The sequence below is a fragment of the Eucalyptus grandis genome, chromosome 10 (assembly GCF_016545825.1).
Source record: "Eucalyptus grandis isolate ANBG69807.140 chromosome 10, ASM1654582v1, whole genome shotgun sequence".
In the NCBI taxonomy this organism is placed as follows: Eukaryota; Viridiplantae; Streptophyta; class Magnoliopsida; order Myrtales; family Myrtaceae; genus Eucalyptus; species Eucalyptus grandis.
This window is the reverse complement of record NC_052621.1, coordinates 307811-334709: the sequence shown is the minus strand read 5'-3', so window position 1 is coordinate 334709 and position 26899 is coordinate 307811. Positions and strand designations below refer to the sequence as shown.

At 39.3% G+C, this 26899-nt stretch overlaps 2 protein-coding genes and 1 long non-coding RNA gene across 3 annotated transcripts; 1 reads left to right on the top strand and 2 right to left on the bottom strand.

Moving 5' to 3' along the window:
- Window positions 1–8266: 8266 nt before the first annotated feature.
- Window positions 8267–9285, bottom strand: LOC104420890. The gene is made up of 2 exons (XR_720901.3): window positions 8782–9285; window positions 8267–8656 (listed from the first exon to the last, which is right to left on the bottom strand). It is a non-coding gene; the product is annotated as an uncharacterized LOC104420890 (long non-coding RNA).
- Window positions 9286–9939: 654 nt separating this feature from the next.
- On the top strand, window positions 9940–13264 carry LOC104420889 (actin). Its single transcript, XM_010032663.3, has 5 exons — window positions 9940–10143; window positions 11275–11341; window positions 11487–11880; window positions 12219–12832; window positions 12934–13264. Exons 2-5 carry the CDS (start codon window positions 11282–11284, stop codon window positions 12997–12999), a joined length of 1134 nt encoding a protein of 377 aa, XP_010030965.1. The 5' UTR covers window positions 9940–10143; window positions 11275–11281; the 3' UTR covers window positions 13000–13264.
- A 757-nt stretch (window positions 13265–14021) lies between these two features.
- On the bottom strand, window positions 14022–16959 carry LOC104420888 (epsin-2). The gene is made up of 4 exons (XM_010032662.3): window positions 16709–16959; window positions 15970–16092; window positions 14739–14900; window positions 14022–14640 (listed from the first exon to the last, which is right to left on the bottom strand). The coding sequence occupies exons 1-4, from the start codon at window positions 16837–16839 to the stop codon at window positions 14262–14264; spliced, it is 795 nt and encodes a 264-aa protein (XP_010030964.1). The 5' UTR covers window positions 16840–16959; the 3' UTR covers window positions 14022–14261.
- Between the last annotated feature and the right edge of the window lie 9940 nt (window positions 16960–26899).

Genomic DNA, 26899 nt, shown 5'->3' with positions numbered 1-26899 from the left:
CAATAAAATTACAAGTTTTATTTTGAGGGCATGATGAGGTACACCAAACCAGCCCGGTGACGATATCCAACAATGAAAAGAAAATATCATCCAAGGAGAATTCGAGGACCGGGCTTCTTCATGCTTCCTCATAAAAAAATCCAAAAGAACCAAAAAAAAAAAAAAAAGATCATTTTTCAAGACATTTCCAAAAAGAATGCATTAGATTAGCCTTGTTTAATTTTCTGACTCATTTACTTCATGTTTGAGCATTACTTTCTTGACCCGATAAGAAAGCATCCGAAAAGGCACATCAAGTTGCAATTGGTTCAATTGTTACTCAACAAGTTTCTAAAGAGTTAATGTCGGCCACATCTCGATACTACTTTAAATATCCATCTTGAAGGGCCAAACAAAGTGTGTTCCATTTCCATGCTTGACGGAATTTTCATTCTCGCCCATTAAATGAGGGGCAAGTTAAAAGAGAATCATCCATCTTTGATGAAAGAGGTACATCTCGTCTTTGAACATAAATAATTTTGGGAGATGACGCTTTGTTCTTTTCCTTGCGGATGACGAATTGGGGGCGCTACAAATTCTAGTAGTGACATGACGAGACAAAATCTCGATCCAAGCCAAAATGGTTGTGCAATTTGAATTTACTTTGAGTTGCATAGTATCCTATTCATGCACGTTCTCTTGTACAGGGGCAAAAGCAAGAACGAAGTATTCATCAAATCAAAAAGCGGATTTTCAATCCAAGGACATCCATTGCTGAGACAGTCCCTTCGTGGGACATTTCATTGAATGAATGCTTGCAATCATGTTTTCATACTTATAAGAGAATTTTTTTTAGTATGGTAAACTGTTTGTTTGAAGCCACAAAAGCTTTTCATGCTTAAAGTTGCTGAACTCTTTTGAGAAGAAAATTTTCATTTAGCTCACCAATTTCATGTGGAGATTTATCAAGATAGACAACTCAATGGAGTGACATTAATGTTTAAGAATGCTAAATGAGACGTATCGATGATGAAAGGCAAGCCCTATCCTATACACAGTCCTTACTTATACACTTGATACACTTGTGAGATGAATGTAGGAAGTTCCATATCTCGTGAGGTAAAGAGTTCTCTCGCGAAAGGTACGATAACCGAAATGATGAGAGGCAATTCATTTCTCTATCCCAAACACTACATATAATCCATTGCTTAACCCCTTTGAGCTCCATACACTTGTGGAAATTCTTTCAAATTATCCCTGTCAAGAACCACCCCACATTGGGGCAAATTGGAGGGTAAGATAGCACCATAAAGTGAAGAAAATGGATTGAAATTTTCTTGCTTTCACTTACATCAATTTTCAAGTCGTGCTATTACAATGAATTCATATGGTAATTTAAGTGCCTTAGGATGACGAAGAGCATTTTTTTCTCTATCCTACATGCTTATATCCTTTGCATAGCCCACTTGAGCCTACAATTTCATTTCTTTTTAAACCCAGCTTGGTGATTATCCCCCACACTCGGGGCAAGGCAAAAGGCATATGAAGACCCTTGAAAGTTCAAGTGTCATTATTTTACGCATGCATAGAAATCAAAATAGAACTAAGGGGCATGAAAAAGCAGTGTGCTGGTAAAAGCAAGGCCAATGCCCATGAAAAAAGTGAAGAAAAATGAACAAGAACTAGGGGCATGAAAAAACAGTGTGCTTGATAAAAGCAAGGTCGATGATGCCCATAGATGAAAAAAAGATAGTCAAGATAAAGACTATCTGTTGTAAAAGATTGTATCTCCAATGGAGCAATACTCAAAGAACTCAAAAGTTGAGTTTTTACAATCAATGGGGCATTTCATGAAGACAATCCCCGATGATGAAAAAGAAAACTGGTGGCAATGCCAAGATGATCATCAACTCTCACCCTTAACACATATTTTGAGCCTAATGATTGTTTCATTTCTCAACCCATGAACCCAGCCTATGTTACGTCCCTTGTAAAGTCTCTTCAGATTATGGCACTTGAATTAACATAGGAGTTCACATGTTTTATGCATCGCTCGAAAAAGTGCGAGCAAGATTATTTCTTTCTCATTTTGCAGGGTTCTTGACTTGTAAACCCGAGATAATTAAAGAGTTGTTCTTTCAATAGCCTTGACTCAAAGAGTCCCTTTGTTAAGCCGTTGACTGAGCCCACATTACGGTCCCTATCAAAGACCTCTCGGATTGGTAAGGTCGTACCGCTTGCGAGAAAACTCGGACCCTTATTGGTATGACGATAGTGAGACGGAGTGATTCTCATAAAATAGCCTCTAAATGAGAGTGAGTGAAAGTCCTTTTAACCGAAGGTCTCTCATTTGGTATTCTTAGGAAATCCATGTCATGAGTGAAGATTGTCTTGAATGATAATTCTCTCTAGTGGAAATTTGGGTGATGCAAAGGTCATTATGCATGAACCCCGATTGAGTTGATGAAAATCTCATTGAATTTTGAAATATGCATTCTAGACTAGCTCGTTTGTCTATCTCTTTGATGAATGCATATCGGTTTTTGCTCTAAATCATATCGATAGGTAATTCAAGTTCCTTTCGAGAATGTTTCATGATATTAGGAGATGAGAAACCTCTACCATGAGGTGAAAGACCTCCACGGGATATCCAAATTCCAAAAGACATATCCCCAAGAATCGAGATATCATCAGTAAGTATATCTCTACCATACTCTAAAATACTTGTCATTGTGTAGGTATTCTCTCTCAAGTACATCGACACTTGACTTGGTCAAGTTGTCCAATTATATTGACCGGGTGTGCTTTCGTAGCCCAGAGTCTATTTTATCGAACTGGCGTGCTTTCGAAGCCCGGAGTTCTTGACTGGCGTGCTTTCGTAGCCCCCAGTCCATTTTATCGAACCGGCGTGCTTCCGTAGCTGTGGATTTCTTTTATCGACCGGCGTGCTTTCGTAGCCTAGAGTCCTTTACACCGACACTCAATGGAGTTGTCCCCCAAAGATTTTTCATCCAGATTCAATCGATTAAGGCGACCGAAGAATGGTTCGGGTCCTGGGCCGGATGATTTCGTCGCAAGGTTGGGCGACCGAAGAATGGTTCGGGTCCTAGCCAAGCAAAACCTCAATCTAGGCGACCGTAGAATGGTACGGGTCCTAGACAACATTTATTGCTCTAACAGGCGACCGTAGAATGGTACGGGTCCTGGAAAAGCAATTTCTTCATTCAGGCGACCGTAGAATGGTACGGGTCCTGGAAAATGAATCCCCGTTTAGGCGACCGTAGAATGGTACGGGTCCTAGACAAAACCTTTCGCGTACTAGGCGACCGTAGAATGGTACGGGTCCTGGGAAAGCAGTTCCTTACAAAACATTTCTGCCGTGACTGGCGACCGTAGAATGGTACGGGTCCTGGGAAAGCATTTCCTTACAAAACATTTCTGCCGTCTTGGGCGACCGTAGAATGGTACGGGTCCTAGGAAAGCAGTTCCTTACAAAACTTTTCTGCCGTATTGGGCGACCGTAGAATGGTACGGGTCCCGAGAAAGCAGCTCCTTTCGCCATACCGGGCGACCGTAGAATGGTACGGGTCCCGGGAAAGCAGTTCCTTCACAAAGTCATGTTACTATTCTAGGCGACCGTAGAATGGTACGGGTCCTCGGACAGGTAACACCCACTACCTTGAATTACTCTATCATCCTTAAAGGTAAGTTATTCCGGTAGGTTCATCTATCATTTGCATTAACATTTACATGCATCATATAAATTGCATTAAAAAATGGAATTCACGTTCCAACAAAAATCATTCATTGCATGAGCATGACCAAAATTTAGGTCTCAATTTGTCTTTTAAGGCAACCTCTCGTGAGCTCACCTTCAAAGAGGGGCAGCATGTTGACACCTAAATTTTTAGGGTTAATTTTTGCTATAAAATAAAAAAATCACATGGCATATAGTTTAGGAAATTTTATTTTGTGTTATATTGCATTAGGATTTTTCACATATTTGGGTAATATACACTTTGCGAGGTGTATTTCGTGCAAAAAGGGAATTTTTTTGGATAGAATATGTGAAAAATACAAAAGAGAATATCACATGTAGTGCAATGATATATTCAGAAAATTATGCACGAGTGAAATTGAAATAAAATATGCTTCAAAGATCTAAAATTTTCCCCTATAAAAGGCGTTGCACACGTACGGACAAAGGGGGGGGATTTTCGAAATTTTTGAAGAGCAATTACGTGAGGAGTTCTTGGGGTCTGGTGAGCGGGGATTCGAAAGAAAAATCAAGAAAAAAATTGCTTTCTTCCGTTTGTCTTTGGTTTGTCTTGAAGAGAAAAAAAGTCAGAAAAAAAAGAAAAGAAAAGTCATGTCTGCAGAAGGGAAACAGTAGAGAGAGAGTACAGAGACAAGGAGTGACGTGAGAAAAAAGAGAAAAAAAAAGAAAAGGGGACGCCACTGTTCATCTTCCTCGCCGGGTTGCCCCTCGCCCGCGCCGGCGCCAGCGTGCCAACGTCGTCGACCGCGCCGCACCGCCTCCACCGCTATCTCCGCATCTCCGCCGCGGCCGCACCACCACCGATCCGCCTCCACCGCGTCCGTCGCCCCACGTGAGCGCGCCTTGCCACCGACTGCAAAGATGCACGGAGTCCCGCCGCCCCGCCCGCGACGGACCTGAAGCGGCCGTCGTTCGTCCCACCTCGCCGCGGCGGATCCGCGATCCGGACGTCCGGATCTCTCCACCCGCAGTCCGAAGCTCCGGTGCTCCTGTCCCGACACCGCCGTGCCGCCGCGACGCCCGCACCCAGCCCAAAGCCCGCGGTCCTCTTCCGCCCCGACGACTTGCGAGCTGTCCCGACGACCCGCGCCGAAGCCCCCGGGTGCCGCGCCGCCACACGCCACGCCCGGAACCCTAGCCGGAGGCTTTCCCCTCGCCGGACCCACCAGCTTTATTTTATTTTATTCTTTTTCTTTTTTTCTTTTTCAGGAAAAAGGAAAAGAAAAAGAGAAGTGAAAGAAAATTTAGGTATTTTCTTTATTTTATTTTTTTTTTTTAATTATTTTTGCTATTTTATTTTATCTTTTTAGTGTAATTATTCCTTAATCTGAAATTGAAATTCCATGACATGAAATTGCTCGGAAATTAGTGATTCTCGGTCCGATTTTCAAGCTCGAAATCCGACTCGCAATCACTTAAAAATTGCCAATCCGATCTCCCGCTCGAGATCCGATTCGTGATTTATGTGAAATTGGCCAACCCGATCTCATGCTCGAGATATGGTTCGTCAATTTGTGTATCAATATGGCTTGATTTGATGTGGTGTTGCTTAAATTAATTTTCTTAAAAAAAATAGAAAATGTAGCTTTAGGGTTTGCATGTTCACAATAGGTATTTTATTTCGAATTTTAAAAAAATAAAAAAATCAAATCAATTCATTTAGGTTGCTAGTTCTTTTAATTTGGATTGCATGTTTAATTATTTGGCAATTATTAATTTTGAAATTTAAAAAAAAAAGGAAAAAGGAAAAACATAAAAAAATCATCATGCATAATTCATGTAGAATTAGGGTACATTTTGCACGTCATTGCATATTAGGATAGAAATTGCACTTAAGTTAATTTAGATAATTTCTTAATTTACTATAGGTTTAGGTATTTTATTAAATGGATTGCATTTTAGGATTATCTAGGTTAAGATAATATTTTAGTTTAAATTAGGATGTGGCTCAACCTAATTCTTAATATAAATTAAATAGGATCTTAATCTAATTAGGTAATTTTCATATTTCACCTAATTTCGAATTTCATAAAAAAAAAACATAAAAAATGCCATAGGTTGATTTGTCTTTATTTTTTAGGATAAAAATGTATTCTTTTAGGAAAAAGAAAAATTGTCATATGCACGTCATTAGGGTTAGAATTCATTGAGATGCATGACATTTATTATTTTTGCTAGGCCATTCAAATTACATGTTATTAGAATTAGGTCATTTAGTTAATATTGCATTGCATATTGCATGATTTTCATTAAAAAGTGAAAACAAAATAAAAATTGTGTGTTAATTAGAAACCATATCTAGGGTTGTTGATGTGGATTTTAATTTAACATTGCGAGATGCTTTCGTTGCTTTGAGGTAAGTCCTGCAATTTATTCATTTGCTTTCTTGAGTGTTAAATTGGTGGTTTGTGCACTCGCATGGTCACCTCACATGTTAGGAAAATAGATTTAAAATCAATCCAAATCGCTTGCCAAACATTTATTAAAATAAAAAGAAAGGTACCGAAAGGGCGTTAGAGAATTTTAGCGTAACCAAGTCCCCGTACCCATAGTCTCGGTTCGTAGAAGTGAAGTAAATCTCCCATTACTTTACTTGGGTTTCTAATCGACCCACCAAAAATAGATTAGTGGCGACTCCTAATTGAAAATTAATTGCATGTTAAAACTTGAACCTAAAGTCGCGACTGGTATGGGGCAGAGAGCCCGAGTTAAGTTGCGCTAACAATCCATTAGCCAAACCCTAGGTGGTTCATGCCTACGCCGAAAAAATTGGTCGCGACAGTTTTCAAGGTGATGCATTGTGAATATTGACACCTAAATTTTGCTCATGGACTATTCATACATTCCATAAGAAAATCAGTGACTAAATTCGTCAATAAGGATGAAGCTTGACCCTTGACCAAAAAGGCCCATATTGCATGAGCTTGATTCGCACCACTCACGGTTTGTTCCTTCTTATCATCTAATTTTAATATTCGTCCAGCTTGATGGCCACCCTCCAATCACCCTCTTTTCTTTGCATTCATACAACATTAACCCTCTAAACTTGCCCATATATGTTGATGATTGAACAGAGAAAGAATGAACAAGCAAAAGATAAAAAGCCTCTCTATAATTTTGGGTGGTTTTGGTTCCGTTTTGGCAAGGAGGAAAGAGCATATTCCATGTTAACAAGAATGGGACAAGATAAGAGGGATTGCGCCCAGCCAAGCACACTCGAAATCAAAAGATAAAAAGCCTCCATTTGGGCTTTATGGTGGCCGGCCAAGCTTCCTACAAATCAAGAGGCAAAACACCTCATTTGAGTGGACAAGGGGCGGCAAGTATTGAATAAATAAAGGGACAAAAGGCCTCATTTGAAGTGACTTGGGGTCGGCCCAGCATGCATAAACCGAGGGATAAAAGACCTCCATTTGAGCTTGACAGTTGGCGGCGAAGCATGGAGGGAACCAAAAGATAAAAAGCCTCCATTTGAATTGACTAAATGATTGTAATAACATTAAGAGTACCCATGTAAATTTTTTCAAATAACGAACAGGGAAACAAAAGATATATTATTTATTACAGCTCCCTTTTATTTGTCCATCCCTCATTGCATCATTTCATGATAACGAGAAAAGAAGCGTGAAAGCTAATGGGCCAGGTTAAGAGTCATGAAATGGGTAGTGGGCTGTAGGTTTTGGGGTGGCAAGCTTTAATTCTTTCATCGCTCATCTCATTTCATCACTTTCCCAGCTATAATAAGCTTTTAGGGGGCCTGAGCTATTTGTGGGTTCAAAATTGGGTCCATGACAGACCCATTAAAACCCATTTTTTAGTAGGGCTCCATTTCGATAAAACCCGTCCAAACTCATGTAAACACTTCTAAGCAGCACGAGTTCTACCCATTCTATCAAATATAAGTCACAAAATTAGCCCCTAACCCATTTTTCCACCTCTATTTACGACATATAAAAAGCAAACTAATTTCTTTTTTCTATTAGGATACTTATGTCGACAATAAGGAAAAATAAATGCTGATAAAAAAGCATAAATAATAATAAAATTGTTTGCAATCTATAAAAGTATTTATGTTATGAAATTTTAGCTCGATAAAAATTTATTTTCATATAGTCCTTATATCTTACAAATAGTGCATGTCTCTTTTTTAAAAAAAATAAACGTAAGTTTTCCTTTTCAAACAATCGAAAACGATTTCCGCTTCATTTTTAAATTTCAGCCAAATACTAGAATATATTATCATTTTCCTGAAAATTGATATATTGGAAAACAATTTTCCAAAAAGTCAAATTTTTCACGAAACAAAAAAACACTGTAAATTAGGATTTTTTTCCTTAAATTTAAACTAGGGTTTTCTGATCGACTAAAGTTATTTCCTTTGACTTGCTGATTTTTTTGCATCGAACAATAAAAAATGGAAAAAAAAAATGTTCCAGTCAAATATTTTCATCCATGACAACAAAAAGTGGTCCCAACCAAATTCCTTCCATAATCATGTCATCAAGCACATTGACCACGAACAAGTTTACTGAGATAAACATAAGATTACTAACCTCGCATGGCATTTGAGTTTGAGTTCGCAAGTCCTGCCGGAAAAAACCTTGGACGAATTAGCAGAAACCAGGCTCCCTCAAGTCCATTTTGCAGAATCAGCAGAAAGATGAAATATTATCCAAGTGAGCAATGGGAAGTAAAAGAACACAGTTGACACTTAAAATGGGTACAACAAAGCAAGATCACGGAGAATGGCCAATTGACAAAATCGTTATTTGGCTCCTTGTCTAGGAGGAAAAGGCATTAGCTAAACCATCTCTACGTTTCAAGACAGGAGCTTTTCCTTCATTCCTTCTCGGGTTGCTTCTTCTTGGCCTCCTCGATGCTCTCCAGTGGAGGCAACGTCTGCACACACACCAGTCAAGGCCATCAAACACAAAAGATCCGCAGACATTATAGACCCCGCCAACCGCAAAACCCGGTCAGGCATTCCATCAAACAGCTGGCGGTCAGAGAGAGACGGGTATTACCAGATCGGGCTTGTAGATGTTGTGGACAACGGAGGCGCCAGCAAGGAGGGAGGCGACGACCACGACGCACGACCAGGCCAGCGACGGAGTGCCGGTGGGCTGCCTCGCGCCACCGAATCTCTGATTCATTCTCCTCTTCAACTCCCACCACCTCCGGGGCTGCTCAGCTAATCTCGCACGCCAACAAATTCCACTAGTTCGGCTTTCTTCTCAGTTGGGTAATTGCGCCCAACGTCTCATACAGATCGAGAAAAAAATGTCTGGAATTCGGGGCGGAACAATGCGATCGAATTTTACGTTGTAAGGCCCGGAACTTTCTTGGCCCAAACGATGAACTCTGAAGAGGTTGCGCTTTCGATACCTTGTCCTCTGGGGCTCGGCCAAAACCAGACCATATACGCGCGCGGTGCACTCGCGATTTCCACCGTTGGATTAAATTCCAACGGATCCTAGCCGTCCTACAGATCTCAGCTTAAAGGGTCGTGATCTTTTTGACTTTGCGATCCAACAGTGAATGTCTGAGGAGGCGCGATACCCATGAGGGATCATATAAGATCAAGGGTTCGATTCTCATACTTTCCACGAAGGCTTAGTGCGCGAGCACTGAACCAGTGAAAAATTATGACACGTAGCTAAAGGCATTTAAGAACTAAAGCTATGTGGATAATAGTGTGTTTGTTTGAGACAAAGTGTTTTTCAAAAATTAGTTTTATGAACTTTCGCTCGTTTGAAACGCCAAAAATGATCAATCAACCGAAAATATTTTTTAGTCAAGCAATTTTCACATAAAATTAAGAAATTGAACTCCTAAATCTAAGAAGGTAAAAATACTTTCCGAAATTATTCATCTTTGATGTTTTTTTTTATTCTATTTAAAAAAGTCGATTTTAAAATACTTTTGTTCTTTTCAGGTTGGCACAAGTCGACAAGTGCTGGCCTTAAGCGAGGTCGAGCTTTTTAGATTCCGAGGAGGTAGACCCCACGGCCGGTGGCAGAGAGAGAGAATATAATTTAAGAATCAGTTGCGCTATTTAAAAATTAAAGGGGTGGGGGGGCCAACAATAGAATCCCAATCGAAAATGTTGGTTTGGAAACGAGCGGGCGTGGGGGCACGCAGTAATAATCGGACCAGCGCAAATCAGCCGCGCGAAGCGCTCCTCCGTCCGTACGCCCGCTTCGTCATCCTCCGCGTATTAATCATCTCTCCTTCCTCCTTCCTCCTTCCCCTCGGATTCAGAAGAAGAGTCCCCCCACCCTCTCCCTCTTCCCTCCTCCGCAGAAGCTCGAGCTTGGCCTCTCTCTCTCTACCATTGCCCTCTCTTCACCCCTCCCCTTCAGCCCTTCCCACGTTCTCGCAGCCAGGTGAATTTGTCTCTCTCTCTCTCTTGTCCGACGATCTCTTCACCAGCGTTCAGATCTTGTTGTTTCTTCTTCTTGGCGGCCCAGTCGAGGGAAAGAATGCGACTTGATTCGTGGGTCGTCGTTGGTTTGTTGATGCATTGTCTGCTTTGACGTTTCGTCTGCTCCCGAGGATTGTCTTTCCGAGCTGGGAGTTTGGATTTTATTGTCGGTTTTTGTTGCCGCTGATCTTGATGTGATGCCTGATTGGCTTGGAAGATTGCGAGATTGCCTCCTGTTAAATGGGATTCATTTGTTTCGATAATCGCGCGTGCCATTTGTGACCTTTGTCAATGCTGGATTGCCTGAGAGTTGTATCGGGTCGTTCTGGCAAAATGGTTGCTTGTCGTCTTGGTTTGGAATTTGTGTGCATCTCTTTCCTTGACGTCGTCATGTCTGGTTTCGGGGTTGAAGGATTATCCGAGTGAAGGAATGAACGGTGATTGAAATTTGAGTGAAAACATAATTTGAGGAAGTTGCTGAAAAATGTATCAGATCAACATATACATTTGTCGAACGGCTTTCTCCTGCTGGTCATGGTTGTTATCCTCGATCGATTTCCAGTCTACCAAAATCTTATCCTAGTACCCTTTAGTGTGATTTTGTTTCTGGTGGGTCACTAGTAAAGTTCAAAATCACATTGAATTCACGAATGCCTATAAGCACAGAGTTTCAAACTTCCTGTAGCAAATTAAGGGTTATGCATAATTTGGTCGGCCTTCGCTTTAATCCTACGTAGTCCTGGATTTCATTCATCTGATAATGTCCTATGTGTGGTTATCAGGTTATGCTCGTAATGTCCGGTGCTTTATTGTTCTCTTGGTTGTTTTCTAGGAAAATGTTTTCTGCTCATATTTCAGAAACGCAATTTTTAAATTCAGTTATTCCCTTTTTCCCGTTTTGCCTTGTGACATTATATTTGCTCAATGGCTTAGCACCTGCTCAAGCTAATGACTGTGTTCGCATGACTGTTTTGTTTCCTAGTCAATGTTTTAGACACTAAAACAGTTGAATAGAGGAAAAGGCCTGTCTGGTATAGTTCTTCTATATAAGGTTCATGAAATTCTTCTCACAACTTGTGATGTTATTGATCAGCTAGAAGATGGCAGAAGCTGAGGATATTCAGCCACTCGTTTGTGATAATGGAACTGGGATGGTCAAGGTACTTTTTGGCTTTTTGCCAGTGTATCATTTTCTCTAATCACATGGAGCTTGTTTTGGATCAGATTTCAGAATATCTTCAGCTCCAGATCTTTGATGTCCCTTACCAGATCCAATTTTAGAAAGTGATTAAAATTCTTGTGTAGGCTGGATTTGCCGGTGATGACGCACCGAGAGCCGTCTTCCCTAGCATTGTTGGGCGTCCGCGTCATACTGGCGTGATGGTTGGCATGGGTCAGAAAGATGCATATGTTGGTGATGAGGCCCAATCCAAGCGTGGTATTTTGACATTGAAGTACCCCATTGAGCATGGGATTGTTAGCAATTGGGATGACATGGAGAAAATATGGCATCACACTTTCTACAATGAACTTCGTGTTGCCCCAGAGGAACACCCTGTTCTCCTTACTGAAGCTCCTCTCAACCCCAAAGCTAACCGTGAGAAGATGACCCAGATTATGTTTGAGACTTTCAACACTCCTGCTATGTATGTCGCCATCCAAGCTGTCCTTTCCCTTTATGCAAGTGGTCGTACAACTGGTAAGTAGATCAGTTTTCACTTATGGAATTTTTTGAAGTAGAGAATTGCGATAAAACTAACTTCCTTAGGGAAAAAATTTATGCTATGCAGTCTAGTTTCACTTTTAAGGTAAAGAAAAGGACTTCACTTTTTTTAAAGATAATTCAATTAAAAGGTACCACGGGTGTACCACCCAAACAAAGAACTAGATACAGGAGATCGAAGATGGATTGACTTGAGGACTGCCGACCTGAATTATTCTTTTGTTGGTCTGTGAGGGTTGAATTATGTTGATCTATAGGAACTTTTTCTCTGCTTCAGGCAATAGGATTACGCGTTTTTTTGTTGTTTTTTGCAGGTATTGTGTTGGATTCTGGTGATGGTGTGAGTCACACGGTGCCAATCTATGAGGGTTATGCCCTCCCTCATGCCATTCTCCGTCTTGACCTGGCTGGGCGTGATCTCACCGATCATTTGATGAAGATTCTTACTGAGCGTGGATACTCCTTCACTACCACAGCTGAGCGTGAAATTGTGAGAGACATGAAGGAGAAGTTGGCTTATATAGCCCTGGACTATGAGCAGGAGCTTGAGACCTCCAAGACCAGCTCAAGCGTTGAAAAGAGCTATGAGTTGCCAGATGGTCAAGTCATTACTATTGGGGCTGAGCGATTCCGATGCCCGGAGGTTCTCTACCAGCCATCCATGATCGGAATGGAAGCTGCTGGAATCCATGAGACCACTTACAACTCCATCATGAAGTGTGATGTGGATATCAGGAAGGACCTGTACGGAAACATCGTCCTCAGTGGTGGTTCCACTATGTTCCCTGGTATCGCAGACAGAATGAACAAGGAAATCTCAGCACTAGCACCAAGCAGCATGAAGATCAAGGTTGTGGCTCCTCCTGAGAGGAAGTACAGTGTCTGGATTGGTGGTTCTATCTTGGCATCTCTTAGCACATTCCAGCAGGTTTGTCTAACTCGTGCATTCGTGTAATATATACTTTATTTGCATCTTATGTTGTTAAAGAGGTATGTTTTGAGCATATCGCTGTTTGTTTTTGGGTGCAGATGTGGATTGCAAAGGCGGAGTACGATGAATCTGGACCTTCAATCGTGCACAGAAAGTGCTTCTAACTTTTCAAGGAGAAGGTCATCGAGGGAAGAGATTACTGTCCTTTTTAGAAAGAAACGCAACTCGCTGCTCTTTCTGATTCTACTGTATCCCCTTTTGATTAGATCTTGAGAAGGCAATACTTGATTGCCAAAATCATTTCCTTTTCATGATTCAGTTGATCTGAAGTCCAGGATTCCTGTCGTGTTTATCTTATAAAAGCCAAGCCTTTTCTATTGTCTTGTATAATAATTCTCATTCTATGGCCAGTTTTGCCTTCTTTTTTCCCTTCTTCTCTTTTCCTGTATTGTCCCGTTTACGCATATTACTAGACCCTTTTAATCTGTCGAACAAGATCAAAGATCTAATTCCCAGCATGCTCACACACCTACATGTCTTATTAGCCAACACCTGGAAAACAAGTCGATGGGATTTAGACAGGAATAACATGTTGCGTATCGATCAATACGGTATACAGAGTGCTACAAACTTCTAAAAAGAAGGCTACTATGTATCTTGGAAGCTTGATGGGGTCACGTTTACATTAATTCTAGTTGACATTGTCAAAGTGTTTGTGTCAACTTCTATGTCGCAGGGTCTAAGTTATCTTCGTGCAAATGTTGTATACTGAATTCTGTGTATGTTGCTCGGTCAACTGGTGATGCCCGGTTTAAGTTCACAAGCAACTTGTCTCTATTGCCTGCAAATTGATGTCAAGGCTCAGCCATTTATTATAGCCTTAGGGAAAGCTTAGGTTGAACCCTTCTTCTGATTATTTTGGCTGATGGTCTGCCAATAGATTGTCTAGTGAGTTTTTCATCGTAGCAGTGATGGCGATAGCTACTTACTCAAAACTTTCTCCAAATTATTTTGATCTTTTCTTCTAAGGAGTAGATGTTCCAACTTCCATTGTTCTTAGACCGAGCTACTATGACAGGCGAAAAATGTGCCGCCATAATTAATATGTTCACTACTTAACTACATTATTCATTTGTAAATAATTTCGTGCATGGTAAACTTCTCAGAAGCTCCACAATTTGTAGAATCACGATGAAATCTCTTAGGAGTGCATTCACGTTAGGCTATAGAAACCATACACAATTGAGACCACTGCTTATTGAGACCGGCACAAAGAACAAATCAACCAAAAGTCAGTTGAGCAAAGTCCTAAACCCTTTGATTTATCTTTGCTGACAAAATGTACCGAAACAAAAGAACCGACTTCTAATTTCCCTCTCTCCATAGTAAGGTCAATATACATCACTTTGCAAACCGAAAATCTTGATCAGGCACTCGGACTAGGAAGAAGAGACATCTTATTAGTCGGACGCCCGATTTCACAGAAAGGATGGTCTTCTGTGGAGTGACGACACTCTTCGTTGCCATCCATCACCATGTTCGATTCCATCAGAGCGTATTTTCTGCTGTCAAATCCAGTGATTTCGCTGTACTGAGAATTGCACCTGCCGTACGGTGATGATGAGGAGCAGCCTTCGAAGCCGCCAACGTCCGTGGAAGAAAACGGCCGCTGGAGGCTCCCAAAGCCTTGTATTCCTCGAGTCAACTTGCGTGCCCTCGCTCTTTCTTCTCTCAAGTATTCACCATCTTCAAGCAGGTTCTGTACTCTCTCGGACAAGTCGCCGACTCTCGCGCCCCAGTTGAATCTGGAAATCATATGTGAGGGAATTACATTGAGTTTCGCTAATCATGAACATCAATCTTACCAAACACATCTCTCTTTTTTTCTTTTTTTTTCACTCACCCTTTCTGATCAACGTATTGAAAGTCTTTCATCTCCTTGATAACGCCTCTATCGCTTTGAAACTCTTCAACCACACGCTGTGGTCCGTGGGTCAACAAGTGCTCCAACACTATTAGAGCCTTGTAAGTGACTCGCCAATTCTTTCTATCAAATTGCACCAACCTACGTATATAACATGTAAATCAAACAGATTGAGGGAGAGTTTGTCATTCATTTCCAGTTTTAGGTGAAAATAGAGTAATAACTAGGGTATGTTCATTTTGCATAAAATATCACGTTTTCGAAAAATATCTTCTAGAAAGCTATTTTTTAAGAAAATGACTATATTTTCCTATATTAGGCTAAAACCTGAAATTTGAGTAAAAATATTTTCCACTGTTTGTTATCTAATTTGATTTTTGGGAAAAAAATTTTAAAAAATGAATTTTAATATTTGTAATTGACCAAAAAAATTTATTTTAATTTTTGTATTTTAAATTTTTAAATTTTTAATTATTTGTATTTTTAGAAATTCGAATTTTTATTATTTTAATTTCTTTCTTTTTTTCTTTCTTTTTCTTTTTTTCCTTTTCCTTTCCTTCCTCCTCCTTCCTCTCGCCACCGCATGCCTTGATAGTGGCCGGTTGCTTGGCGGCCAACAAAGCAATCACTAGATTCGGCCGGCAAACACAGCTCGCCTAGATCGGCCAAGCCTCGAGCTCGCCAACCTCGATGGAGCTAGAGCTCGGTTGGACGGCTCACCAAATTCAACAAGCTCGAGCTCCAATGAGGCTAGCAAGCTTATAGCTAGCTAGATTCGGCAAGCCCAAGCTTCGCCGAGGCTAGCGAACTCAAGCCTTGCCCTCGCCAAATCTAGTCTTGGGCAAGGGTGGAGTTGACTTGTGGTGAATCGCCAACCACCACTGTGGCGAATCACTAGCCACCACTATGGCCAATGACTGGCCAAGGAAGAAGAAAAAGAAAACAAAAAAATAAAGAAGAAGAGTAAAACAAAGAAAAGAAAAATTTTATAAAAAAATCTAATTAAAGAGAAAAAGATGAAGTAGGATGAGGAAGCAAAAGATAAGAGAAACCAAAGTGGAAAATATTTTTACTTAATTTAGAAGACTTTTTTTCATTGGTGGAAAATGTTTTCACCAAGCAATTCATTTTCCGTAAAACAAACGCCGGAATTTTCCGAAAATGTTTTTCCATAAGTTATTTTTCACAAAACAAACGGAGCCTTATATACCTCTTGTGCAGAATCTCTACTATTCTCCAATAATCATCCACTTCGAACGCAGCCTGCGATATTATGGCCATACCGCGCGCGTCCGGTGGCCTTGGATTTCCATTTGTGGCTTCTTCTGTCAATCTTTAGGATTCAAGCATCAAGAAGCAGACTAACGTGAGAAACGTATGTGTGATTAGAAGGAACACCAGTACTTAGGAGAACAACAAAAATTTCGACCAGTCTTTGCACGTGCAATAACAACAATAGTATCATCGGAACATATGATTGATCGCTCAATTTACAAGCAACCTAGATGGAATTAGAAGGGACGAGACAGAAATCATACACATAATCCGCTCCATCACTACCAAATCAAATAGAATGCACAGACGTGCAGCAGTTTGGCTATTGGAAGCTTCGTTCATATGGAGCGGTGACCCAACCGAAACAATGTATACAACTTTTTTTCTCAACCAGATTTATTTACTTTGCAAGATGAATCAAGTTAACTGCATAATCAACTATGAACTATGTATATCATATCCCCTTTTGCTATCAACAAAAGGCCCCCAAGATTGAAATTCCTTTTTTGGCATGTTTTTCTTGGTTTTGAACCGTGTCACCAAAACCAATCACGCTGGAAAGCAAAATTCAAGCGATACATAGTTTAGTTCAAACCGAGAAATGGACGCAGCAGAAGTAGTTTAGAAGTTTCAGAAATTGTTAGTGAAAAGTGAAAATAGATGGTTGAATTTACATTTCAGCTGGTGTAACATCAGTCAGCTTTAGGCGCACGGTCTTGACGATCTTTTCCTTGAGAAATGAAGAGGCCCGCTTCTTGAATTCGTCGAAGGAGCTTCCCATGTTGTCATTCACGAGGATCGGCATGGCAAAGATGATGATTTAGGGAAATGAAATGGGTACATCTCTAGAATCAGTTTTAAGTTGAGAAGGAAAAGATGAAAAGAAGAAGAAGAAGAAGAGAAGAGTCTTTTCATGCACGAAAACTAACGAGTGCCGAGCCAACCACTCCATTACTCAGAAGAGACGCCAACTACTCCCTTTAAAGTCGACTTTAAATATGTTATGTGTAAATAAATAAGAGAGACCATATTGTATTAATCTATCTAAAGAAATACAATTTTTTTTTTAATGTTTCAACTTCCAAAACGATTAAGATGATATTTTATTTAAATTATCGGTTCTGAATTATTTTTACTTAATTTAAAAAAAAATGTCTGATATAATGTTATATTGTTGAGAGAATCAAGTAGAAGAGATCAAAAGGGAATTAAGATCATGGGGTAAGATTTTGAATATGCGATGTGCAAATAAATTAGAAAGACCATACAATACTACTATATTTAAGAAACGACAATTTCAATTTTTTTTTTTTTATAAATACGTTTCAACTTCGAAAACGAACGATTTGATGGTTAATTAAGATTATTTTCATTTAATTAGAAAAGCATTGTCTGAGATAATGTTATATTGTCGAGAGCCTCCAAAAGAAGTGGTTAAATGGAATCAAGAGTATGAGGTAAGATTTTATTTGTTTATGCATTCTCACACTCTCTCTTATCTCTTCTTTTTACCAAAACTTCAGTCATGTTTGATGGAGAAAGTTGACACGATACATGCAATATATTGATTCACATTAATTAAAAAGTAGTAGATCTTGTCTACATCAAGCATATATTTACATTTTAATATATGATTTGGATTTGTTGTCGATTGAGTAGATAAAATATTACAGAAAAGAACCTTACCAAAAAAAAATATTACAGAAAAGAACTTTCGAAGCTTTCGGAAGTGTGATAAAATAATTAGAAAAAAACAGTTTAAAAATAACATGTTTTTAAAGTTAGCTAGCTAGACTTAGCCTACTTGGTTAGGATCTCGCCTTTGAGATCTGACAAGAGGGGGGTTCAATCCCTATCTCCTTAACTTATCCCACGAATTGAGGTGTGCATGCTGGTATTGCTGCTTTAATCCCACCTATGGGTACCGAGTTCGACCTGATCCTGCACTCGGTCGAGTGCCCATCATCGAAAGGATCTCAGAGACCCACCAAAGCACGAAAGCTAGGAGCCCCCTTTCCTCCTCACCCGGAATTCAACTATCTAGTAAAGACTGTACTGTTTTTTCTCGTCGGAAAAAAAGATATCATTAGCTAAATCAAAGAGTTTGTAAACAAAAGACATAAATCAGAACAAAGTAAGGTCCATAGGGCTTTCGGTAGGCTTGATAACCAATTAAAAGGAAGAGACCCAATCCTAAGAGAATTTGTAATCCGATCTGTGACACTATTCTCCTCCTACTGCAATGGGCTAGGCTTAAGTTAGAGAAGAAGCACATGAGAAGGCTTCTGGCCTCGTTGACTAGAGCTTCCAAATCCCATGAACTTTGTACTTCTCTAGTGAGCCTCCTTATTAGCAGTAGATTGTCCGAGTCAATCTCAAGACTTCGACTAGATCTATATGACAGAAATTTGAGGGTTTAGTGGCCAAAGTCTCGGCTTGCTCGGCTAAGTGCACTTTGACCATCTTTGCGAAGCCATCTGCCAGCTCTCCGTTTTGGCTTCTGCAGACGTAGCTAGTAACTCCATCAATAATTTCGAGTAAAAAAGACTCATCAATATTAATTTTAAGGGTTTCTTTGATCAGGCCTTTCTAGATATGACGTAAGGGGTTTTCGGATTCTTTCCCTTTCTTCTTTGACCTAGCCCAATTAATGAAGCATTTTTTTCCGCCATAACTGAGCTAACTAGGTTCTTTGGCGTTGGCTTTTGATTGTGAAAAACAAAGTTATTTCTTTCCTTCCAGATTCGCCAAAGGACTATAGCTAAAAGGCTAAAACTTGTTAAGGTATGTTAGAAACATATTAGCCATGCGTCAATTCGGCCAAGGCCATAAGGTGAGATGTGTATCTATATTGCACGGTCCTGCCAAACTTAATGAGTCCAAGGATAGAGCAAGAAGAGGTGCTTCGCGATTTTGGGTGTTGCTTGCATAAATCATAGGTGCTTTCCTCCACTATACCCCGTTTGACTAGTTTTGCCTTTATCGGCAATGCATTATGGCATAATCTCCGAAGGAAAAAATGGATCTTTGGGTATGTTTCAACTTTCCAAATCTTAGTCCGGAGAGCACAAGGGAATTGATGAGAAGTTGAGGCTGTGGCCAAGCTGCTCTATTCCCTAATCTCTCTAATCTTGTTGTATCAGCTTTTTATAGCATACTTGCTCGATCTAGTGCTCATCCAGAACAATATGTCCTCTCTCTTGTGAATCCAGTGGAATTGTGAGGATTTCATTGGTTGTTCTCTTGTCAAACATGTTCAAAATGATTTATTCATTCCAAGCTGGGATATCATTGCAAATAAGTTCAGAAACCTTCGTCAATTCCTTGCTGTTTTCTAGTCCTCTAATTTCTTGTCTAAGTAGCCATTTGGTGTCTCAAATGTTAATATTTTCCCCATTCCCAACTACCTATTTCACTTAATGAAGAATTGCATCTCTTCCCATAAGGATGCTTTGCCAACCCCACAAAGGACGAATCCCCTTTCCTGTCGACCAGAATTCCAAGAGTGGCAAGTAAAGGCCTTTCAGTAACTAGCCCCATAACAAGGGAGCATTTTAATGGAGGCCATGCTTGTTTTCCCAGCATTGCTTTGTTAAAGGTGATAAGGTCACGAAAGCCTAGTCCTCCATTATCTTTTCTAGTCTTGAGTGTCTTCTGTTTTTCTAGTGTAATCCAAATTTCTATTCACTTGTATTCCACAATAAATTTGCATTTCTCCTTTCAATACTCCGACAAATAGAAACGAGAATTTTAAAGTTTGACATGGCATATTATGGGAGAGACTGCACAATTGCTTTAATGAGGGTCTCTTTTCCTGCCTTTGAAATAAGTTTTTCCTTCAATCCTTCTAACTTCGTGTTCACTCTAGCTAATATCAAGGTAAACATCTGTTTTTTCAATTCACCCCAATATGAAGGAATTCCTAAATACTTCCTAGTTTTTTTTTTTTAATTATGAGACATACAATTCAACCAACATATTTTGTCGGAGTTTATGTTGGCAATTCTTACTAAAGTACAACCCGGATTTGTTTAAATTAATGGCTTGGCCTAATGCATAGCAATACCTATTCAGAATCTCAGCTACATTTTGACACTCTTTTATGGTCCCATCCAAGAAAAATATTGAATCGCCTACAAACAGTAGATGCTCAGAATGATGCATGCCCTATTCAGTTGAATGCCCTTAATAATCCCATGTCCTAAAGCATGTTATAATAACATTGAGAGCACATTTGTCACTAAAATGAATATGTATGAAGCAAGTGGGACACCTTGTCAAATACCCCGCGAAGATAGAAATAGGGCAATGGTTCTCCATTAAACTTCGTACTAAAAGAGATAGTCGTCATGCATTGCATCACCTATTTCACCCACTTGGAATGAAACCCCATCTTTAGCATGTAAGCTTCTAGGATATCCCACTAAATTCTATTGTATGCCTTTTGCATATCCAATTTAAGTACAGCCTGAAACTTCTTTTTTCTATTCCGAATTCCAAGTCACTGAAGAACCTCCTATACAACTAAAATGTTGTCTTGGACAAGTCTCCCATTGACGAAAGCATTTTGCTTAGGTAAGATTAGGTGAGCCAGCCATGGTTTTAGCCTATTTGTCAAGACTTTTGAAATTATTTTATATGAGAAGTTACACAAACTAATTGGCGATACTATTCTAACTTCTTAGGATTTGGTACTTTGGGAATAAGGGTAATTTGGGTTCATTTAGTTCTAGATTCACTATCCTTATTTCAAAAAAATTGCCTTACTTCCTTGAGAATAGCTAATTAAAGAACCTCCAAATTAAAATAATAAAATATCCCATCTAGCACATTCGATCTAGGAACTTTTGTGGCTCCTGATTGGTGGATAGCAGCATGAATATGTTGTGTTGTTACCTCAGGCAGCAAAGCCTTGTTTATTTTCTCCCCCGCTAAAGTAAGGCATTGGAGAATGATTGACCTAAAGTTTTCAATCTCCACTAAAGCGTAAAGCTCTCAAAAATAGCTAGTCAAAATTTTCAACTATTGTTCATTATATACCCACACATCACTTGGACTCTTCAACATGGAGATTCAATTTCTTTGCCTTCTCTGGATAGTAGTTGCATGGAAAAATTTGGTATTTTTATCCCTCCTATTTCAGCCATTTAATTTTAAATCTTAACCCCCCAAAATATCTCTTCATGTCTCCATCTTTTCTCAATCTCCCTTTTAAGATTCTTTTCTCTCTCCCTAATGCATGAAAGTATTAAGGAGTTCATCAATTCCTGCAAATCCTCCTTCAACAGCAAAATCTCTTTATGGGCATTCTAGAATTTCTTGTTCCATTTTTCTAAGGCCTTTTTAACAACACTCAGTTTTGTGGTAAGCACAAATTTTGCTTGTTAGCTGCATTCCATGCCTTCTGAATCATCAACATGAATACTTCATCATTTACCCAAAAAGCCTTGGTCTTAAAAATTTTCCTCCTTTTTGCTAGTTTGGGATTGAAAGATAATAAATTGGGCAATGGTCGGAACCAACTATTGGTAGGGCAAAGGTTTTCACATTTGGGAAGGGAATTCTCCAATTCATAGCAAAGGACCCTATCTAGTCTTTTTTTTTTTTTTTACAAAGTCAGCCCCTTCTTTGTTGTTTGCCCAAGTAAAAGCACATCCCTTACTTTCCATGTATATTAACCCACGTGAATTCAAAAATTTTCTAAATGTGTTAAGTCAAACAAGTTCAGCCAATCTTCACCTTACTTCCTTCCAATGATAGAGGACCTCATTAAAATTGTCCATACAAGCCCATGGGATGATATAAAAGTGTCAATGGATCGGGTTTCTATGTTACCCGACCCAACCCAAATCGTAAGGGTCACATGCTCTACCTCAACCCGACCTGACCAAACTCGAAACATATAAGATTCGAAGTGAAAATCCGATTTGTTTTCTTTTTTCTTTTTTCTTTTTTTATGGCTCCTGTTCACTTCTTCTTTATCAAGAAATTTTGATGAAAATTTTCCAAATAAAAGGCCATTCGCATTTTGAATAACAACAAATCTAAAAGATAGGGCCTTCAATACTTTTAACACTAAATAAGTTGAATTTGAAACACACTTATCCATAGGCAGGCAATCCACCATAAATTGTAGACATATACATTGGAACAAAGAAAGATGCAGCAGGAATCATAGCTATACTGAGGGGCATCATCCCAAAATTAACAAATTGATCCACAAAAGGTCTAACATGGGGAGTAACATTCCCAAATGGAGTGACACTATTTGGCAAGAAAGCATTTGTTGGAACCCAAAGACAAACATCAGACACAAGCCTCTCGGATATGGTTGTACACATGATTATAGACAAGGACACTAGTTATTACATCTCTAGGGCATAGGATGCAGTGTGGAAGCATTTGGACAATTTCTTATCAAATGATGCAAAGAGGTGCACATGTAATAGGCTCGACACCCCTGCATCTGCATAAGGTGGCAAGGATCAAATTGGGAAAGTAATTGATGTAAAAAGAATTATGGAAAAAAAAGGTCTAAATCAAGTTCGAAGGTAGTAATAAAGTACAGGTGGAGGGAATGAGTCAAGCCAACAACTTCGAGTGACAACATATGACTTCTCAAATCACAAAAACTTAATTTGGTAAAAATAATAGAGGAAACTTTAAAAAAGCAAAATGGATCATCCAACTTAATTATGGTAAAAAAAAAGGAGAAAATCACCATTACGCTTCTAAAAGAGAGCATCCATGGGTCATATTAAAAACTTTAGTCATTCAAATCTATCACATGAACTCAAATATCATATCAAGGTTTAGAGGTAGCTTTTTGTTATGATGAGTGAATTGTTCGCACTTTCCTTGTTGTTATTAAACCCCCCAAAGTACTGGAGTAAGAGAATCATCAAGTAATAGTGTTGATCCTCTAGCCAAGGACTTGTAAAGATCTTACCAAAGTTCTTCCTGCCAGAACATCATCTTTACTTCAAACTATTTGTGTTTCATGCAATCTCACGGTAAGTTGCATTGTTGGCTAAGAAAGAATTATTTTGATAGTACAAGCACAATGACAAAGCCCAAATATAAAATGGGGTACACAATTTTTGCACATAGGCACTCAGAAGAGCCTGCAACCAAAACTAACTGCCTACATGAGGTTTCCCAAAACAAAAGTGACAGCATTTGTAATGTCTTTTACCAAAAATCATAGTCCAGATCAACTAAACTAGTTAAATACTGAAAGGAATTCCAATGGAGTGAAAAGCTGAATTACATGATGTGAAGACTTTAGTATCAAAAATTAAACTAGAGCTTAGATAGCAACTGGTTTAGGGCCCTTGCTCGAATGAAGAAGAAGATGGAGAGAGAGAGAGAGAGAGAGAGAGAGAAATTCAAATTAATGAAAATAAAAAATTTGTTTATTAAGTACTAACCTCAAATTTTGTCAATATCAAGTTTAGCTCCCTAGTCGTAGTTAGCAACTCTACAATAAATTCACAATAAAAATGAGAACTAACATGCAATTGATATATAAAGGGTATAAATATTCTACAACAATATTTTTTCACTTGACTCAAAGATTTCGAGTTCTTTAAAGTCCTCCTCAATCGAAAGTGAAAGTGGTGCGGATCATAACTAATCTTGAGCACATATAAGAGCATCTGCCATGCTTGGGGTCAAGGAGCTATGAAACACATCAAGCACATGACATCTTGTGCTAAACGCGGCCTTCGATACTATAGTCGAGATGGGCACCGCCAGGATATCTTGAGCAATGGTAGAGAGGATAAGATATGTTGTTGAATTTACTTTCCACCAACTTAAGATATCAAGTTTAGAGTTATAACTTTCACACGCTTCCTCCAAGTACGTCCAATTCAGATTTTTCATCCAAATATTGTTGTCCAGTTTAACTAATAGACATGTCAGTTAGAATATTAGCACCAACCACCAAGAACTTTGATATGCTTATTATCATTGTGCTCTTTAGTCTCAAGTTGTGTTAGGAGCACACGTCAATGCAGTATTGCTTAAACAATAATGTCAAAGATGTTATTGTTGAAAATCATAATCGGATTTTCTAGTTAGCAATAGAAGGGTGGTTATTTTGTTTCCAGATTTTCCAGATTTTGTTTGTTAGCTTTTAGGAATTTGTTTCCTACATTTTAGGGTGTTGTTTTTTTGTTACAACTAGCAGATACTAACTAGATTTATGACTAGTATATTGGATTTTTTGCTTCAGTAGTTAACGCATATATTTAGCTGAATAGCAGCTATAAAAGGCTAGATGCCTCATATAATTATATACTCTGGAGAAAAAACTCAGAGTAATTTCTCCTAAATTTCTTCATGGTATCAGAGCTCGATCTGGACCAATCTTTTCTACCATATTTCTTAGTGTTTCCACCATGACAAAATACCCTAGAGCTACCATGGCAAGCAAGGTTGAGAGTAAAACCTCATACCCTAGAGCTCAGAACTCTCCTCACATTACCCAACCTATCAATGTATCCGAAGGTGGAACTCTTCTCATCACCGGTCATAAACTTGCCGGTCACAACTTCAATCAAGGGAAAATCTCAAATAAAGACCCAAAGTGAGCCTACCTTCTCAAATAAGGACTCGAAGTGACCATTATTTCAAATAAAGACCCGAAGTGGCTAACAACTCTCAAATAATGATCTAAACTTGCCAATCGGCCAAAATGTTCACCGGCCGACGAGCGTGCAACATTTCCGGTGGTCGGAATATGGGAAATTTTGTCCCAAAAAATATAGATAAAAATTAACAAACCCCAAAAACAAAACCCCCAAACTCTTCATGTTCTTCTTCTTCTGCTCTTCATCTTTTTATCTTCTTAGTCCCCTCTCATTTGGAGAACCCAAATTCTCTATTAATGAAGCAAGATCACTGGTTCTCTCGAGTTCCAAAGGTACTCCCTCCCTCCCTCCCTCCTTCTTTCTATCTCAATTCCGTGTTCCATTAACAGAAAAATTCGGTTCTCCAAGCAAGAGAGAACAAAGAACAGAGAAGATGAAGAGCATAAGAAGAAAAACGTGAGAACGTGAAGAGTTTTTTTTAGGTCAAAATAACATGAAGAGTTTGGGTGGTTTATTTTTAGGGTTTGTTAATTTCTATCTATATTTTTTTGGACAAAATTACCCATATGCCAGCCATCAAAAATGTCACATGCTCGCAGGCCGGTGAACATTTTGGTCGGCCAGCAAGTTTAGGTCCTTATTTGAGACTTGTTAACCACTTCGGGTTCTTATTTGGGACAACGGTCACTTCAGGTCCTTATTTGAGAAAATATGCTCACTTTGGGTCCTTATTTGAGATTTTCCCTTCAATCAATGGTCGCATTCTGTCATGATTTTCGTTTGCGGAAAAGGTAAAGAAGATTACCTAACTGGAGCTGCCGTACAACCTAAGGAGACAAGCCCAAATTATCGAACATGGAAGGTGGAAAATAACTTGGTGAGATGCTAGCTGCTAAATTCAATGACGAATGAAACAAGGGAGAATTACATGTACTACAAGACAGCAAAGAAGATTTGGGATGTTGTTCATGAAACTTATTCAAATAAAGATAACACATCGGCCATCTTCAAGATCAAGGGCATTCTCCATGACCTAAGGCAAGGGGAATCTTCTGTCATTGATTATTTTAACCAACTCATACGTTATTGGCAACAACTTGACATGCTGGAAGATATGATGTGGAGTTGTCCTGAAGATAGCAAGCGGTACAAGCGAATTCAAGATCGAGAACACATCTACAAATTTTTGTTAGGCTTGAATCAAGAGATTGACGAGGTACGTGGACGAATTCTTAGCATAAAGCCCCTACCTAGTGTACTAGAAGTTTTTGCTGAGGTCAAGAGAGAAGAGACTCGGCAAAAGGTGATGCTTGGTTCTTCAAACAACCAGACCAATCCAATAAATTCTGCTCTAATAGCTCGAGGATCTCAGCCATCCTACAGTCGAGACACTCAATCAAACAACAACAACCAGCGAAGGGGTGGTCGTCCATGGTGTGATCATTGCAAACAGATGGGTCACACAAAAGACACATGCTAGAAAATTCATGGTCGGCCAAATGATTAGAAGCCATCAGCCTCACATCCTACTCAAAATCGAGAGAGCAGAAGCAATGTAGTCCAAACCAAAACAATCGCTTTGGTAGATTTGAGTCCCTTCAACAAAGAGCAGCTGGAGATGCTAAAAAAGTTGCTACAAGAATCAGTTCAAAAGGCAACCCATCCAGAAGGAGTTAGTACAACAACGATAGCTCAACGAGGTAATTCTCTAAATGCCTTTAGTGCTAAACAAAAGAAAATCACCTCTTGAGTTGTAGACTCAAGAGCATCCGACCACATGACTAGAGATATCATGGTGTTCAACGAGTATAATCCATGTCAAAATCGCACTAGTGTTCAAATTGTTGATGGTTCTTTCTCAAATGTGGCTGGTGTTGGATTAGTGGTTATTTCAAAAGATATAACACTGAATTCAGTATTATTTATTCCCAAACTTAGCTATAATCTTCTTTCCATCAGCACATTAACCAAAGATTTAGGCTACATTACTAAATTTTTCCCACACTCATGTGAATTTCAGGTTTTGAACTTGGGGATGACGATTGGCAATGCTGAGATGGATGTGGGCCTCTACCTTCTGCGAGTTAATGCCTCAGAATAGAAAAACAAGAAGATGTCATGCGTAGCATTTTGTGCTAAAGAAGAGAGTGACGTAAGATTGTGGCACTACAGGTTAGGTCATCCAAATATCTCGTACTTAAAAAGGTTGCTACCTTCTTTGTTTAATAAAGATTCAATAAAACTTCAATGTGAGGTGTGTCAATTATC

Bases quoted from the DNA above. Each gene is read 5' to 3' on its own strand.
- LOC104420888 (XM_010032662.3), bottom strand. From the start codon at position 16,839: ATGCCGATCCTCGTGAATGACAACATGGGAAGCTCCTTCGACGAATTC. The intron at 16,093-16,708 runs GTAAATTCAACC...TGAATCCTAAAG, and splicing joins GATGTTACACCAGCTGAAAT to ATTGACAGAAGAAGCCACAA. The intron at 14,641-14,738 runs GTGAGTGAAAAA...TATGATTTCCAG, and splicing joins CAATACGTTGATCAGAAAGG to ATTCAACTGGGGCGCGAGAG.
- LOC104420889 (XM_010032663.3), top strand. From the start codon at position 11,282: ATGGCAGAAGCTGAGGATATTCAGCCACTCGTTTGTGATAATGGAACT. The intron at 11,342-11,486 runs GTACTTTTTGGC...ATTCTTGTGTAG, and splicing joins ATGGAACTGGGATGGTCAAG to GCTGGATTTGCCGGTGATGA. The intron at 12,833-12,933 runs GTTTGTCTAACT...TTTTGGGTGCAG, and splicing joins CTCTTAGCACATTCCAGCAG to ATGTGGATTGCAAAGGCGGA.